Source organism: Lepisma saccharinum, chromosome 5 (genome assembly GCF_977018435.1).
Source record: "Lepisma saccharinum chromosome 5, izLepSacc3.1, whole genome shotgun sequence".
Taxonomy (NCBI): Eukaryota; Metazoa; Arthropoda; class Insecta; order Zygentoma; family Lepismatidae; genus Lepisma; species Lepisma saccharinum.
The window spans coordinates 88,862,644-88,880,964 of record NC_139233.1 but is presented as its reverse complement, the minus strand read 5'-3'; the positions used below and the strand labels follow the sequence as shown (position 1 = coordinate 88,880,964).

Sequence of the window (18,321 nt, the reverse complement as noted above, 5' to 3'; positions counted from 1 at the left end):
TATCTTTTATATTTGAATGAACCTTCCTGGCCACGAGAAATGTTCAATTTCACTGTGGTGGATAGTGATTTAGGAATTGGGAATCCTTCACTATGTGGTACCAACTTCAATGCAAAGGGCACATCTGCATGTACACATGCTTTTATTTCTCAAGAAATAGCCACGCATTACAGTGCAACAAAAATAACAATCTGTCATGTGGTCCCTTGGTTCAATCCATATCATAGATACATCAAAAGGCATTGAATTAATTCCATTCAACCATTCTCTTAGTGTTACAGCACAACTATGACATGTACCATGTAAGGTCCATGGGAGGTCTTGATCTCCCAGTGACAACCAAAGAACAGTCGGTACACTATCTTTACACAATCTGTGATGTTTTTACATTGCGATTTTGGAGTGCATTGTTGGAAATGTAACAGAATGTGTTAGGGTGATATACAAAGCTAAGGGCTTCTTTTAATCGACATAGTTTATCACAGCACAGTCCACTGTGTCACTGCACAAACCAAACACTGTAATCTGCATGTTTATTTATTACTATATATAATAATATATTTTATTGTAACAAACAGGGTTACAATAAACCTCACAAACCAACACATAAGATGACAGAAAGTATATATTATGATTTGGCACGCAACAGTTTGCAGTGTTAGTAGCAAATCAGAAATTAGTTAAGAACACTTATTCACTAACAGGATACAAAATGGATGTTCCCTAGTGTAATCGGCAGATAATGTCTTTGAGCTTGTATTGAAAGTTCCGCACTGTCTAAGGCATCATGCTTTGGTCTCCGGCTATGGGATGTACGCAAATTCGAGTCCCCTGGGGGAAGTGGAACAACTTTTCTATGAGATTTCAACCTGTGTATGGGACCAGCGGTCACCCACCATCATGAAGAAATTAGGAAGCTACAAATGAGTAGCCTAACTCGATCATGGAAACTTACAACAAGGACTGGGGTTTGTCTTGCTGACCACACATCACACCATAACAGGTTGAATGATCTCTACTGCAGTCAGTAGGTAGGCCCCGGCCCTCATGGGCTGTTGCACCATCGGTTATTTATATTGAAAAATGTCGAAGTTTATTGTCAGTCCACTTCATGCTCAGATAGGCTAATCGAGACTGCACCCACAGTTTAAAGTGGGATTCGATCCTTTGTTCAATGTGCTTCCATGGAGGATCAAACAAGAGAACGCTTGATTACAAGGCAACAACATTACCACCATGTTGCAAGGAAGCCCCTGAACTTGCAGCAGAGATTGACTGTAAACAAAATCATTCATAAACATCTTTATTACTCAGCCTCTCTTTAATCAGTGGTTACATGGAGGCAACTCTGGGGAGTTAACGTGTTGATCACGTCATCTCCAGTATGGATGAGATCGAGAATGTGTGCAACCCTACCAACCTTCACACTCCCTGTGTGTCTTCATGGCATGATGCAGTGCAGACGGGATAACTTTATCTTTTGCCTTTTTACATCCTTATTTCAAGATGATGCTATATTCAGAGAAAACAGTTTTGTATAGCAACAGAAGACTGGCCTGGCATTTGACACAAAGGGACAAAATTTCCTGGATCACATTGTCACCTGTGATAGAAAGAGAGCACACTGACAGTGAAGTATTATTATTTCTAGGAGTATTTTGGAGTACTTTAGTAACATGCTCCTGAAGCATGATTACCCAAATTTTCCTTGTAATTTATGTCATAATTTAAAAGACTTTAAATTTAACACACATACAAGCAAATATGAAAAAGCTATTCTAAATTACCCCTAGTAATTTAAAGGTAAGATGAATATTTGTTTCTCTACGATAATAATAATAAACAATTGTGAATATTTATTACTTTTTGTATGTTTATATTTTCAATATAACTGTATTAAAATAACTTTATATACGAAAAGTAAGGAATTCTTAAAGTATTGTAATTTTTTTGTTACAGCATTACTATTGCTAATATATCTCAATAGCACAGAAGCAAAGAATAGAGCAATAACTCATAGCAGCTTAACATCTTACCAAGAAAAAATGAAAATTTTAATATCTTACATGAATGAAAGGCAAATAGATGGAAATTTACAAGAGTATGTAAAAGATTATTGTAATGTTTTAAAACTAATATTTAGGAAGCTTATAATAATATTTGTTGTCTTTAGAAATTTACAGCAGAGTCCTCATTTTATGTTCTCACATTTCATATTTCCTGCATTAAACATTCAATCTTCAAGGTCTAAGTAAAGCAAAATGTTACGAAATTGTCCCTAATTTTAAGTTTTCCTTCATTTTAGGTTTTTTTTTTTAAACTTGGTCCTCTGAGAAATGTAAAATTGAGGTTACACTGTATTATTGTATAGTTCTATTTTTATACTAGTTTTAGTGTCAGGATTACTGTATTGGGTGTGCTAGTTTTTGGTTAGTTCAGGGCACTAGCATATATTTTTTTTTTCAGAGAGGGCTGTAATTGTAAAGGTGCATGTTACATAACTGCATTCTATGGGGCAGGACAGGCTAGTAATAAAATATTTCGTAATTATCATCATTTTTACCCTTTATTTTAAAATTGTTCAAAGAGAAATGACAATTGGGGATCATTTTAATAAGGGTTTTGAATTTACCACATTGGTTTTTCCCTGGGTTCTTTACTGCTGTCATTTGGAAACTGGTTTTCTCAAAATTTCAGAGGGGGCTGCAGCCCTATCAGCTCATCCATGCATACGTCAGTAGCTCTGGTTAATAATAGATTACTAACATAGGAACATTGGTGCCAGTTTTTTTTGGGGGGGGGATAAATGGGAAATGGCTTTTGTTATTTACAAGAGTTGAGCTATAGCCACTGTTGGCTACAGCTTGGTGTAGGTGTTGGTTGGTTGTACTCATGCTGAGATGGGGTGGAGGAGCTGAAGCATTGTCCTCTGAAGGTCAGAGAGAATGGAATTAATTTTTTGGTGTGGTGAGGATGAATATCAGAGAAATGAACATATTGGAGGTGTTTTGTAGGTTTCATGGAAGTTGGTAGCTCACCTCCTACAATGTGAACGTCTACATCCAGGACGGTGACTTGACTGGTGAATTTGAGGGTGCTGAATTGATTGAGTTGGCTCACGAGGGTGGATATGGAAGGTTCTCCATGCATCCAAAGCACGAAATGTCATCTATGAATCAGCCAGAGGAATAGTTTCAGGGGTTGGAAAGCATACACTTCCTTCAAATATGCCGCATAGCCTTGAGCACCAGAATGGCCAACCATTTCATGGGCAGACTTGAGCAATCGACTCCCAACTCGGACGTTTTTTTTTTTTTTTTGTCTCCAGTTAGTTTAAACTCTGAAATAACCAAGATGACGAATAGGAGTTTTCACTTTGTGTGCTAAGAGTTTGCTCTTTCCTTCCAGCTTTGTGTACATGGCATGTTTTTTTTAAGTAAGGTCCATTTGCCAATAACTTGTTATATCCCATGCAGGTGTAGTACTGCTCATGTGCACAGACTCCTAGGATCCCTTGCACAGAAACAGACACACACCACGTTAAAGTGTGTATGCTTCGTACTGATGATTGCAATGTTCAAGACTATAGAGTGGCTCTCCGACTGTGAGATACGGTGAGTGAACCTGTTTTTGCCAGTAAGAAACCATGGCAGCAGCAGAAATTCATCTCCATGTTTCTGAAGTGTATGGCCCCAATGCAATGAGTGATAGCAAAATGCAGAAATGGGCGAGAATGTGCATGATGAGCAACACCAGGTCAGTCATCTGTAATCAGCGACAATTTGGTGTATGTGGTAGATACCAAAATCCATGAAAGCAGACAATTCACAATCTCCATGATGTAATTGGAATTTCCTGAAGGGGCAAGGTCAGTGCTGTAGAAAATTGTGTTTGAAACCTTGTACTTCAGGAAATTGTGTTTAATGGGTTCCGAGAATGCTTTCCGAGGAAACAAAAATAGCAGATTGGCCAATGCTCTGACACTTTTGATCCAATACTAGGAGGAAAGTGTTGGACCACATCATCATCATCATCATCACATACCACTTGACTCCAGAATTGAAGCAACAGTCGATGGAGTGGCAACACACATCATCTCTGACTAAAATTAAATTCAAACAGACAAGCTCAACATGCAAGATTATGGCAACAGTGTCCTGAGACAGATGCGGTGTTTTGCTAGTTAACTTTATGCCTCAAACGACAACAATAAACTCAGTTTTATATTGTCTGGCCTTGAGGAAAGTGCAGCATGCAATTCAGAATAAACACTGCAGCCTGCTGGCAACTAGGGTTGTGCTACTTCATGACAATGTGAGGCCTCACACTGCTCGTCAAATGCAAGGTCAGATTGCATCATTTGGCTGAGAACAACTGTCTCATCCTCCTTACATCCCAGACCTTGACTATCACCTCTTCCAACATCTAAAGAAGTTTCTTGACAGAAAGCGTTTAGGCAGTGACGAAGAAGTGAAAACAGGAGTTGGAGAATGGCTTGCCTCGCAAGCAGCTAACTTCTATGAGGAGAGTCTACAAAAGTTCATCATACGTTATGACAAATGTTTAAATAACCATGGAAACTGCGGAAAAAGCCATGTAGAATTTGATACAAAATGAATTTTCACTAAAAAATTGGCAGTGCAGTTTTTTGGTTTCTTTCTTTAAAAACGGACCTTACTTAAAAACTGTCTCTCATATGTGTATTGTATATATATCATTTCTTCATTGTTCTCTGTCAATAGGCAGGCTTTTCACTGCAACCTCTAGTTTTACCAATGTTCCACCTTACTCTTATGCATCCCCCAAGTATAGGGATTATATATTTACCATGAAATAATTTACTACATGCAAGAAATAAATTAATTTTTACTATCAACAGGGAAATTATCAATACCTATGAATCTATGTGGGCTAACACAAGAGGTATAAAGCTTCAAAGTCTCAGAGAAATGCTTCACCCCAGTCTGAGAATGGATCTAATGTACAATATATATGGGAAACTTATGGAAAGGGTAAGTTATTGTTTTACGCAGTATATCAATATCTATCACTACGTAATTTGCATAAAGATTGGCTTGATAATGTGCAGGATGGTGATCATTGCCGGATCTACAACCTGCAAAACCCCGCAGTGTGTGTGGGGGGTAGGTTGGAGGCAAGTAAACCTTTAGGGGGGGCTAAACCATTGACATATTAGAGGGTTTGTATATGTAAAATATAAAAGTAGTTATTCAGGGGTAGAGAAACAAATACAATATATACAGGTAAAGGTATGTTCCCTGTACATATAACATTGTGCCATGAAAGCATAGTTAGGGTACGTGGGAGTAGGGCCCCACATATTTTTGATGTCGGCCATCTTGGAGGTGATGTGATCTAGTGGCTCTAGAGTCACTTAATACAGGGACAAAGCTGGAAAAATTCCAGGTTTCCCACGTTGCAGTCAGGCTAGAATTTTGCGAGAAATGTAGTGATTAAGGTTTCTTCAACCTATCATTAATCAGGAAAAAGTTATGACTGCATGATTGTAATAAATGTATCATTTTCCAGGTGTGAGAAAACAGTGTCATATATATACACAGTGATATATATATATACACACACACACACACACACATATATATATATAATGGATAAAAGCAAGGAGGGCCAAAAGGGCTAAGTAAAAATCAAAGAAGGTAAAAGGAAACATTCACCGGACAGTAGAAAAATTCAAAATTTTTGCTAATTTCATAGCATCATCGGTGTGAGGAGAAATAGATGGAACCGGAAGTTGGGGCCCTGCAGAGTTGCCAGATCCCCATCGAAGAAGAAGCGGTGCGTAGAACGAAAAAAACACACTGTTTCGTCACCAGGCTCGTCGTAAACTGTGAGTGTGTAGGATGACTTGGGAGGGGGGGTGGGAGGGTGGGTGAGGGTTGGGCATTAAGGCTCGTCGTAAACTGTGTGTGTAGGATGAGTTGGGAGGGGGGGCGGGAGGGTGGGTGAGGGTTGGGCATTACTGGGTGGCCTTGTTCAGGTCAGGTGGAGTGGTTGCACTCATGGCCGATATATAGGCCCTCTCCCATCTTTTGCGAACAGAGGTGTTGGCTGGTTGGGGTAGAAGATGGATGATCGCTACCCGGAAGCAGTCGTTGAAACTGATGTTGTGGTGGTTGGTGTGGACGGCGACAGTGAAGTCCAGGTTGTGGGTGGAGGAGCGGTGGTTATTGATGCGGAGGTTGAGGGCCGTTGATGTTTCCCCCAGGTAAAAATCACCACAGATGTTGCAGGTGAGGATGTAGATAAGGTTTGAGGCATGGCAGGTCCCTTTGGGATGGAGAGTAAATTTGCCAGTGGCCATGTGCACCTGGAGGGTGTGAGAAGTGATGAGGATGGGGCAGGTCTTGCACCTGGGGCGGTTGCATTTATAGGCAGGGGGGTGTTGGATGTGTGGTGAAGGAGTGTTGTGGACCAGGATGTTTTGGAGGTTGGGGGGGCGTTTGAAAACTACTCTGGGTTTGTCGGGAAATATGTTTTTGGTTTCGGGATCACTGTGGAGAATTGGGAGAAGAGAGTGCAGTGTGTGCCTGATTTTGTTGAGGTGGGGATGGTATTGGGTGATGAGTGCAGGTGGGTTGGTGGCAGCAGGTTTCTTGGTGGTGGTGGTATGTGAGGCAGCTCGCGATATTTGCTTGGTGACCAGGATGGAGGGATATCCACGGTTAACCAGGGCCTGGTGTAGGCGGAGGTTATAATTCTGGCGGGAGGTGGGTGAAGTGTTCAGGTGCTGTCCCCTGAGGGCCAGAGAGAATGGAATGGCTTTTTTGGTGTGGAACGGGTGGGAGCTGGAGAAGTGTAGGTATTGCATGTGGTGATGTGGTATATCACATCACCCCCTTCCCATTTAAAAATTTTGAGTTGAATTCAATATGGCGGCCACAAATGTGGTTTCCCTTAAGCCTAACCTGTTTCTATCATGACCAATTGTACCCAGCCTAACTCCTTTACTTTTGATAGGGGGTGTTAAGGGACTTTGAATCACCCTCTAGGTTCTTATATGTGACTTTGTCAACATGAGATCAAGAATTACACACACACACACATAACATACATATACATATATAATGTATGTATACAGTATAGGCCTATATGGTGTATAAATATTTTGTTAATTTATAATAGTTTGAGAGAAAAAATCTTACGTTTGCCCCCCCCCCCCCCCCAAAACTGATCAACCTAGCTACGTCCCTATTCCAAGAAGACTCAATGGACCGAGGTACATTCAGTTTTTGCGGCATGATCTTCCAGGATCGCTTGAGGATGTTTCCCTTGATCCATGTCAGAGTATGTGGTACATGCATGACAGAGCACCAGCACATTTTGCTCCTGCTGTGAGACGACATCTAACACGCAAATAGGATGGATAGGTTGAGGCGGGCCTGTACCATGGCCCCCAAGGTCACCGGTAAATCCTTTGGATTTTTGTGTCTGGGGTCACCTCAAAAGCATAGTGTACAACAGTGTACCACTGACACAGTTGAAGAACTGGAACAGAGAATTAATTGTACATGCTTGTGACCAATTCCGAAATGATCCAGGTGAGTTCGAAAGAATTCGAAACTTAATGCGGAATCGCATACAGTATTGCATCCAGATGGAAGGACGACACTTTGACCATCTTCTTTAACAGGTACGAGTGTACAGTAATTTTAACATAGAACATACTAAAGTAGTGCTGTATTGCTTGTTAAAGTAAGTAGAATGTTCAATAAAAGCAATGAGATATCCTGATTTTTCATAGTGTGTTATTGGTATTTTACCAACTAGGACGACGTTTACAAACAATGAAGTTAGTGGCGGCTTGTAATCACACATTCACGATTATCTCGAGAATGGCTCATTTGTAGACCCATGTCTACTGAGACTTTTTTGCTTCTATTATCGTGTACTTTCACCTGTGTCAGTTTGTGCTATTACTGTGTCAGTTTGAGACACCCTGTATGTATATAAAAATTGAATTTTTCCACAATCTGGTGAGTGTTTCCTTTCTCCTGCTTTGATTTTTATTTAGCCCTTTTGGCCCTCCTTGCTTTCATCCATTTATACACACACACACACACTCACACACACACACACACACACACACACACCTAGTTTGGCCATAAATACTGTTACAAACTTTCGGCTTGGACTGTACATTTGGTGGTCAGGCTCATGAATTATGCTTGTGCTGAAGTTCACTCCTGACCATTGTGTGTTCAGCTGTGAGAGAGCAAGCATGTATCTTCTTGTGCTTAGCATGGAGTGGGGCGAATATGAAAACAGAGTAGCCGTAATTGCTCTGCATATGGTTTGGAAGTCACTCACTGATATTTTCCAGCCCCTAAAAATCCCAAAGATCAGCAAAACGTTTGTGTATCAGACAATCCAGAGATTCACTGATACTGGTAGCATGAAAGATCGCTCAAGAGTTGGTTGACTTCACACTGTATGATCAGCTGCGGCTGTTAAAGCAGTGATGGTTCGCATCTGCCGAAATCCCATCTGGAAGCAAGTGATAATGGCACAGGAGCTGAACATTTCACAACAATCAATGTTCAGGGTACTTAATGAAGACCTTGGAATTGGATCTTACCGGTGGAGTACTGGAAATTTCCTGACGACATAAGTGAAGAAGCAGAGGGAACTGAAATCGAGAAGGCTCCTGCAGCAGTACATTGCCAATGGGCATTGCAGGATTGTCTTCACTGATAAGAAATTGTTCACCACTGAAAAAAGTTTTAACCCTCCAAAATGAAAGGGTGTATGCTTCAAATTCTCGAGAAGTTTGTGAGAGAGTTCCCAAAAATCAGAGATCCCACCAGCCCTGCTCAGTCATGGTTTGGTGGGGGGTGAGCTATGAGAGTTCCACCAGGCCTCACTTTTCAGCAAAAAGGGAAGTATCGTGGACCCTCTCGTGACACTGTTGAACCAAACAATGTTTCACAATGAATCCTGGATGTTCAAGAAATATTCTGCCCCAGCTCATAAGGGAAGGATGACACGACGGTGACTGGGGACCAGTTTACTCAATTTCATCTCCACTTTTGATTGGCCATTTGATAACCATGATCTCAGTACCTTGGACTACAAACTGTGCCCAGAGCTAGAAGAGGCACCCTATGATTGAAAGTTAAAAGCGCTCCTCGATAGCAGCAGGGGCGGACTTTCCCATCCAAACCATGCATGCTGCAATAGATGCCTGGCCAGGGAGACTTCGAGCCTGTGTGAGGGCGTAAAGTGAACATTTTGAAAACTGATTGGTGCTATTTGTGTGTGATATGTGTAAGTGTAACATACTAAAAGAACATTTAAAAATCTGAAACAATATTCAATTTATTCACAAAATAGAGCGTAACAGTATTTATGGCCAGACTAGGTATATATACAGGGTGTCATTTTAATGGCGCCCACGGACCACGGAAACGTATAGAGGACATCAAAACAAACAACTTTTTTCAGTAACATTTTTCTCGTTGGAGCGTCGTTTCGGCGCTACAGTCGTTCAAAAAAGCCCGTTTTGCCGCCTGAATGCTGGCAACCACACACAACATTTGATTGCATTTGTGACGTCATATCCGGTCGTGAAGCGATGCGTTACAGGGTTGCCAGGAACACACATATTCTGTGAAAAATGACATAGCTACAATCAACCACATTATGTACCGTAAAACAAAACGAGAAAACACGTTCTGTAACCTAACAGGAAGTAAACACACTATACGAAAAATGGTAGAAAGAAAATAGAATTCAAGTGGAAGTGGTCATATCGAATTTTGTATCAGCTTGCATGTCAAATATTTGCAAATCTAGTTACCAAGTTGGCATCTACAATTTAGTCTATTCACTTCGTCCTTCTGATACTAGTTGTCTGTGACACACTGAACAGATGACAAAATAGAAATGAAAGAACTCAAAATTCCAAAGGTTATCAACATGTAATATAATGTATATTCAGGGCATTATGAGGCAAGTGACAAAAATGGTTGAAAATACAGGGATATAACTAGTAGTAAAACAAACTCTCCGACGACTGTGTTTATCTATGCACCGGATACACATGTAATAGTTTGCAACTCTGAACAGGGCAGTATATTCGCCACTGATTCATCATTAGACTGTTACTGTGGTTGTACGTGTTTTAGCCGTAATGTAACAACGTGAACCTCGGATACTTCTGTTATCAGCACAAAGTACCACAAAGCATCTGGACACAAACCTGTAGATATCAACCTTGCAATGAGATTTGCAAATATAATTGACATGTAGCTGGGCGTAAACAGCCACATGTAAGTTGTAAGTACAATAAATGTTATTGTTGTTGATATTTGACATGTAGGCTGAGACAAAATCCGATATTGACTCTTCATTTTGAATACGTCTTTACCATTTCTCATATCGTTGGTTCATTTCCCCCTTCCCCTGAGATGACTGCTGATCTTCTGGCTGGTAGGCTATGATGTTCGGTTTACTGGACGCGTTTCTCGCTTCGTTTTACAGCTAATAGTGTGGTTGATAGTTTGTCATTTTTCACAAAATATGTGTGTTCCTTGCAAACCTACCGTGAGCTGTTTCGCAGCAGGAAATTACGTCACAGATACGATCAAATGTTGTGTTGGGTTGCCAGCATCCAGGCGGCAAAACAGTCTTTTTTGAACGGCTGTAGCGCCGAATTGACGCACCAACGTGAAAAATGTTACTGAGAAAAGTTGTTTGTTTTGATGTCCTCTACACGAATCTGTGGTCCGTGGGCGCCATTAAAATGACACCCTGTATAAAACACAGGAATAGGATGAGAAAAAGTGCCAAAAGGGCGGATAGACACTAATGATGAAGGAGACAGTAAACACTTAATGCAACATGGCAGCATCTGTGTCCTGCAGTTCCATGAAATAAAGTCTGCTATGACTGTATGACGACAGTGAAGGACAAAATTTCACAAAGAACCACCAATGGAGAAAAGCATTCGTATGTGGAACAAACAATTCATGGCTACAGGCTGTCTGTGCAAATGGAAATCCAGTGCCTGGCCATCAGTGTCAATCGAGGGCATGGGCTGGATTCCAATCTGTTGTCTGTGATTTCTAGTTGTGGGGCTATGTGAAAGATCATGTCTACCTGATGCCATAATCAGACACTTTGTGTGGACTGCAGGATCAAATTAACACTTCAGTCGTCACCATTGACTAAGAAATGATGTGCCATGTTTGAGGAATTGGAATATCACCCTAATATCTGTCGTCTGACATGAGGAGGTCTCAGTCACACACAGTTGGAGCATTTCTGTCTTAAAATAATAATTAGAAGAAAAAAACATGTTTCGGAGTTTTTCTACATACGTATGTACCTTTCATCGTACATTAGTATTAGTCTGCAATATACAAAATACTTTATTTTTGAAACCAGGAAGTTTTTTAATAACTGTTACGTGCCAGGAGAGCCAAGTATGTGTAAATAGTTACGGGAGCTACACATAGATGGCAGCACTAGGCTGAAGATGGAAGAATAAAGTTGCCGCTTATCAAACTGTTGATAAAAATGTAAATCTAGAGGAAAGTGATAGTAATAATCGATAACATAAGAAAGGAAAGAAGGAATAGAATAATAGATATGTATGTGAATGTTACAACATAAATTAAAGTTCTCGTATGTAAATATATAGCAAACTGTAAGAAGTTGAAAGGATGATATAAATGTGGGTCTCCTAACAGATTTCTATATGTTAAGGCATTTTCGAACCCCTTGTGGAAATTTTTGGCTTACACTAGTGGGTACACGTTCCAATCGCAACACCACAGCACTTTGGTTGCACATCACAATCGCCGCACTGACTCGGATGCTCATCTCAGCCATTGCGCCAAGTTCACACTTGTTGTTGATGGAAAGTATAGTTCGTGCACGTTCCAGTAAGCACCCCAAGGTTTGGGAAAGTTAGTTCAGTGGAACCCAGATGCCAAAAGTTAGGGGAAGCCATCACATTCAAGAGAATTGAAAGTCGCCAGTTTTGCTCATAGACATATTAGGACTTTATTGTGATGCAGAATCTGAAGAGGTCAAGGATAGACTCAAATACAGACTACAGCCTTTGGAGTTAAATGAAGCCAGGAACAATATATATATGAGGGCTTGACGATAAGTAGTCCAAAGGACCCGCGTATTCAACAACTTCAAGTCCAGTCCATTCCATTGAAAGAAGTAAGTCCAGTCCATTCCATTGAAGGAAGGAAGTCCAGTCCATCTCATTGAAGGAAAGAAGTCCAGTTTGTCCATATGTCCATCGAGGGAAGTCCATCCAGAGAAGAAAGGATAAATGAATATGAATAATTAGTAAAGTGAAATAAAATTGATAATATAGTGAGACGAATATTGGACATTATTGAATATTTCGAAGATTATGGACATGAAACTATATAAAAAGAAAGTGATATATATATATATATATATACACACACACACACACACACACACACACATTCAGATACATACATAGAAAAGAACAATGTTAATACAGGGTAAGTCAAAATGATGGACCTGATTTTAGACATTTATTTTGTGAGATATAATAAACAAATGTTATTGTGAGACATGTGCTAAGAAAGGTAAACTGTCAAAGTTTTTTTCAAACAAATCACAAGTGTTCTATGTGAGCACCTCGCGTAACACGGCACACATCAAGCCTGAATTAAGCCTACTTTTTATTTCCTCTTTAATATAATTTTCATTTGTTAATATTACTCCTAAGTATTTGAATTTGGAAACTGATTCAAACGAGTTGTTATCAATAATTAGATTTTGATTATTACCTAACACTTGGTTTCGGCCTGTAAGCATATATTTAGTTTTCTCTTTGTTAACTTCCAAACCTATCTCTTTAGCAGTTTTGAAAAATATTTTAGCATTATTCTTAATTGTATTCACATCATCCCCCAGTAAGTCTACATCATCTGCATATGCTAACAACTGAGTCACACCATTTAATTTTAGTCCTTCTTTAGTTTCTTTTACCTTCCTAACAGCATATTCTAAGGCAAAATTAAAGAGCAAAGGAGATAATGCATCTCCTTGTTTTAACCCATCATGAATTGTAAATTTGTCAGACATATTAATACCCACACGAATTTTACTTTCTGTTTCACTGGTGCATATTTTTATCATACTAACAAGCTTCTTAGGTATTCCAAACTCTACTAATATATTATATAATTTATCTCTTTTGACCGAATCATATGCTTTTTTTAAATCAATGAATAGCTGATGGACATTTTGATTATATTCCCACTTTTTCATGATGAAAGTTGTGCAAATTACTCACAATTATAATATTAAAATATATTAAAAACTTACGTTTTGCGAGTATCTATACTGCTTCTGCTACGTTTCGGGACGCCACTGCTCCCTTCTTCAGGCTGTTCACTTTTAGGTTATACTCAATTCATAACCTCGTCGACCTTTTATTAGGTATAGGATATGGGATTGGTTAAGTGTGTGTGGTTAAACAGTACATACTTAACACCCATAACAGGTGTGCGTCAATTTTACCATGCTGTTTTCCTGATTAAAACTGCCCCTTGTAACGTTAAAACTTTAAAACTAAATAGCCACGGCCCGCGTGTGCTGCAATTGCAATACTTCAAGTTTTCCTCGTAGAGCGTGAGGCCGGGCGCCTCCCCTCTCCTTCCCCTCCAGTCTTTCCCCCCTCTCCCCCTCCTTTCCAGTTCACGCAAAGTCAAGTGAGAATTCCTCTTCCATTTGAGCTTGGCGTGCTACTTCCGGGGTTACGTTAAAACCTATTTTTACGTATTCCTTCCCATCCCACTTTTTGAACATTTTCCCCCACATCTCGTCGATATTCCCATCGTCTCTGTTTAATTTATTCTCTCTTCCCTTACAAATATATGACCCTTCATATACATTCCTTCTTAAAGGTTTTTCTTCTTCCCTAAGCACTTTCCGTTTGGTGATAATGTGGCCTTCGTCAAGGATATGTTCGGAGAGCCCCGTTTTGGGAACCCCCTCTCTTATATCTTTGTCATGCTCTCCCCACCGTACATTCATGCTTCTTCCTGTTTGACCCACATATTCCTTCCCGCATTGGCAAACTATTCCGTACACCCCCTTCATCCCTCCCTCATTTATTTCTTCCTCTTGTCCATCTTTCTTATACCCGGTGAAATGCTTTTCCAACGTTTTTGGAGCTCGCATCCCACACCTTACACCATACCCTCTTACAAGTCTTTCAATTTTTTCTGATATTCCGGGAAAGTATGGAATGCCTACATATTTATATTCCCCCTCTTCGTCCCTAACTTCTTCTTCTTTTCCTTTATTGTCTTTCTTCCTTTTATTCCTTTCTAATTCTTTCCCGTATGTGACTTTAGCTTTACCTAAATTCCCCTTTAACTCTTCTTCTCTGTACCCGTTCCTCTTTCCTATTTTCATTACCCATTCTATCTCTTTACGCAAATCTGCTTGGTTGTTACATAATCTGTGAGCTCGTAAGAAGAAGTTTTGAAATACGTTATTCTTTGTTCTGTTGGCGTGGGCCGATTCTTTGTTGATGTATAGATCTCCCGATAATGCCTTATGGTGAACCCCTGTGTAAATTTTCTTTCCTTCTAAACGAATTGCCAGGTCTAAGAAACTAATCTTACGGTCACCCATCTCCTCTTTAGTAAATTTTATTCTTTCCTCTTGCTCCCCTAAGTTTACGAATAGTTTATCTACTTCCTCCTTCTCACCAATGACAAGGATGTCGTCTACGTATCTGCCGTAAAACTTAATTCCCCTATTTATTAGGCTAAGTGCTATCTTTTCGATAAAATGCATAAATATACTGGAGACGATTCCTGAGACTGGGTTTCCCATTGCTAGCCCTTCTTTTTGAATGTACATTTTCCCGTTTCCCCAAAAATAGTTAAACCCCGTACACAGGTTAAACCATCTAACATATTCCCATGCCTCGACGACATCTATACCCCTACTCATCAACCATCTTTGCAATGCGTCGGCAGCTTTTTCTCTAGGAACACTGGGGTATAAATTTACGACGTCAAAGCTCACCACGCGATCAGAGTTACTAATTTCTAGTTTTTCAATCTCCTCTTTGACGTCCATGGAGTTCTTAATACTAAATTCTGTTTTTTCCCCCACTCTTTTAATCCTTTTAACTAGGGTTTTAGCAAGCCCGTAACCCGGGTGGCTATACATAGGAATGATAGGTCTAAGAGGAATCCCTTCTTTATGTGTTTTTGGGATTCCGAAAGCGGTTGGGATTTCCCCCTTTTTACACCCCTCTTTTAACTTTTTCTTTTCTTTTCTTTTCTACTCTACTCTAACTAACTAATGCCCACTTTTTTTCAAGTGTCTGTCTGATGTGAAAAATTTGATCTGTAGTTGATCTGTTACGTTTAAATCCACATTGATAATCACCTATAATTTCATTAGCATATGGTGTTAGTCTTGTTAAAAGAATGTTAGATAATATTTTATACGTTGTTGAGAGTAGAGAAATTCCACGATAATTATTGCAGTTCATTTTATCACCTTTTTTAAACACAGGAACAATTATGGATTCTTTCCACTGTTGAGGGATTTCTTCTTTATTCCATATTAAACAAATTAATTTATGAATTTGACATATTAATGAATTTCCATCATTTTTAATTAACTCAGCTGGTATTAAATCAATGCCAGGTGCTTTGTTATTCTTTAGCCTTTTAATAGCATCTTTAACTTCAGTCAAGTTAGGTTCTGGAACTAAAGGTTCCGCTGTGTGTACTTCATTTACTTCTGATTTATCTCCTACACGGACATTTAAAAGGTCATTAAAGTAGTTCTTCCATCTATTTAGAATATCGCTTGGGTCAGCTAGAAAATCACCATCTTTATCTTTTATCAAGTTTACTTTAGGTTGCTACCCCTTTCTAAACTCATTTACACCTTTATATAAATCTCTGATATTTTTATTTTTGCTGTTTGTTTCAATTTCGTTAAGTTTGCTTTTCAAGTAAAACTTTACTTCTAAACGTGCGGTTAACTTCTCGCTTTATTCTATTATAATTGTTTAGATTTGTATCATCAGAGTTATTTAACCACCTAAGTCTAGCCTGATTTCTTATTTCTATTAGATTATGACATTCATTATCAAACCATGGCTTACTTTTTCTCGGTTTATGGTATCCTATACTTTCTTTAGCTGCTGATTCTATTGCATTAGGTATGTGCTCCCAATTCTTATTTACGTCTGTTTCATTTATATTTTCATCATCATTTAAATCCTGCAAAACATCAAATCTATTTGACAGTTTAATTTGGTAATCTTTCTTAATTCTTTCATCAGTAAACTTTCCTGTATCAAATTTTAGAACTTTTAGATATTGTTGCTTATGATTTATCACTGAAAGTCTTTCTCTTAATTTAGCAATTGGCACCATCCAATTGGAGAATGAAATCTGCACTATCCTCTGCAAGCTGTGGATGGAGCCATAGTTGCAGCATATCAAGGAAAACAAGTCCTGTCACAGTACATTCATGGAGTAAAAAGGGCCCATAAATCTTTTCATGGGAAATGGTACAAAAGGCATTCACTTTGGGAGAATCGCGTTCTTGTTCCACAAATTTATTGGGGTTAGCAGTTCCCCAAATCCTTACGTTGTGTCTATTCACTTTCCCTGAAAAGTGAAAAGTTGCTTCATCACTGTAAATTAACCTCTCAAAGAACCCTTCAGTTTCCATTAATGTGAGGAAATCAGCACAGAAGGATGCGCACAAAGTATAATCAGTGGCTTTTAAGGCTTCAACTAGTTGCAAGCGGTAGGGTTTCATTTGTAAACATTTCAGCAGAACCCGCCAGACAGTTTTCTGTGGAAGTTGAAGTTCTCTCGCTGCCTGGTAGGTGGACTTCTGTGGACACCGCACGAAACATGTGTGCACTTGTTCCACTGTCTCTTCTCCAGTTGAAGGATGGCCAGTCGATTTTCGTTTACAGATGCAGTCCGAATCTCTGAAATGTTCATACCACTTAATAATGCCCTTCCCCGCAGGTGGTTCTCTCCGATATTTGATATGGAAATGCCATTGCACACTAATGACAGACTTGTTCACATGATAATCAAGCACACAAAAAGATCTCTGTTCTCCAGTCAACGCCATTTTCCTGCTCGCTGCTGACTCCTAGCAGTAGAAAGTGAAAACACTGCATGGAAACTAAACTTTGAAAGTTAACCTTTTGAAGCGCATGTCTCACAATAACATATGTTTATTAGATTTCACAGAATAAATTTCTGTAATCAGGTCCATCATTTTGACTTAACCTGTATAGCTCTGTATTGTAAAGGAAATCATAGAATACAATCTGCTTGTTATCTCCATTGGAACATCTTTACTTTTGATTCACAATTCCAAAAAAGAACCCATAACCCTTGAGATACAACCGTGGAAAGGATTTGCACCCCCCATAAGGAGGTAGCATAACCCTGTGTATGTATTTATGTATCTCTATATTTATATATACAGATATATATATATATATATATATATATATATATATATATATATATATATATATATATATATATGTTTTGAAATTTGCATTTGTACTTTAACTGGCTCAAAGTTCCAGGTTCAAATTTCAGAGTGGGCGTGGGTGTTCTGTGTTAGTTGATTGATTGATTGATTGATTGATTTGTTGTTTTAAGTCCACTTTATGCACAGTAAGGCTAATTGGGACTGGACCTACAGTTTAAAGTGGAATCCGAACCACTATGTGCCTCCAGCGGGTATCGAACCCGGTACCCCTTGATTACAAGGCGACGATGCTACCACTGCACCATCGGGGAGGCCCGTTCTGTGTTAGTGTCTCTTCATCAATTTCATCATGTCATCACTCATCCTCATAATTGCGATTAGTAAAAGTGGCAGAAACGCAATGCTAATTTTTTTTTAAAAAAAGTACAAATTTGAAATTTTTATTTGCTTGGTTTATTTACATTTAGTATATTATTTCTCAAAACAGATACCAATCTTCTCTGGACAAGATCTAACTTTTTATCGTTCACTTTGTTACATGATTGAAGATGAAGTATATTTTGTAAAAGGTGCCCAGGTGCTAGCATGCAACTCCATTTGTTCAAACATTTTTATAATAATTCAAGGATCGGTTGATGTTATAGATTCAGATGGAATGAAAAATTGCTCACTTCATCATGGAAGGTAAGTAATATTGTAAAGTAAAAAAGTAAAGTGCTCCCCTGTGCATAGCACCACGCCATGAAGGCATATAGGGGTGTGGGGGTAACGCCC

At 39.1% G+C, this 18,321-nt stretch overlaps 1 protein-coding gene across 1 annotated transcript in view; it reads left to right on the top strand.

The window, feature by feature from the left end:
- Positions 1 to 18,321, top strand: part of LOC145988134 (uncharacterized) — a 131,461-nt gene that overhangs the window by 86,846 nt on the left and 26,294 nt on the right. Inside the window, exons 11-13 of the mRNA XM_083122965.1 lie at positions 1,960 to 2,101; positions 4,880 to 5,012; positions 18,035 to 18,231. Of these exons, the coding sequence (XP_082979091.1) occupies positions 1,960 to 2,101; positions 4,880 to 5,012; positions 18,035 to 18,231 (472 nt within the window). The remainder of the gene's footprint in view (positions 1 to 1,959; positions 2,102 to 4,879; positions 5,013 to 18,034; positions 18,232 to 18,321) is intronic.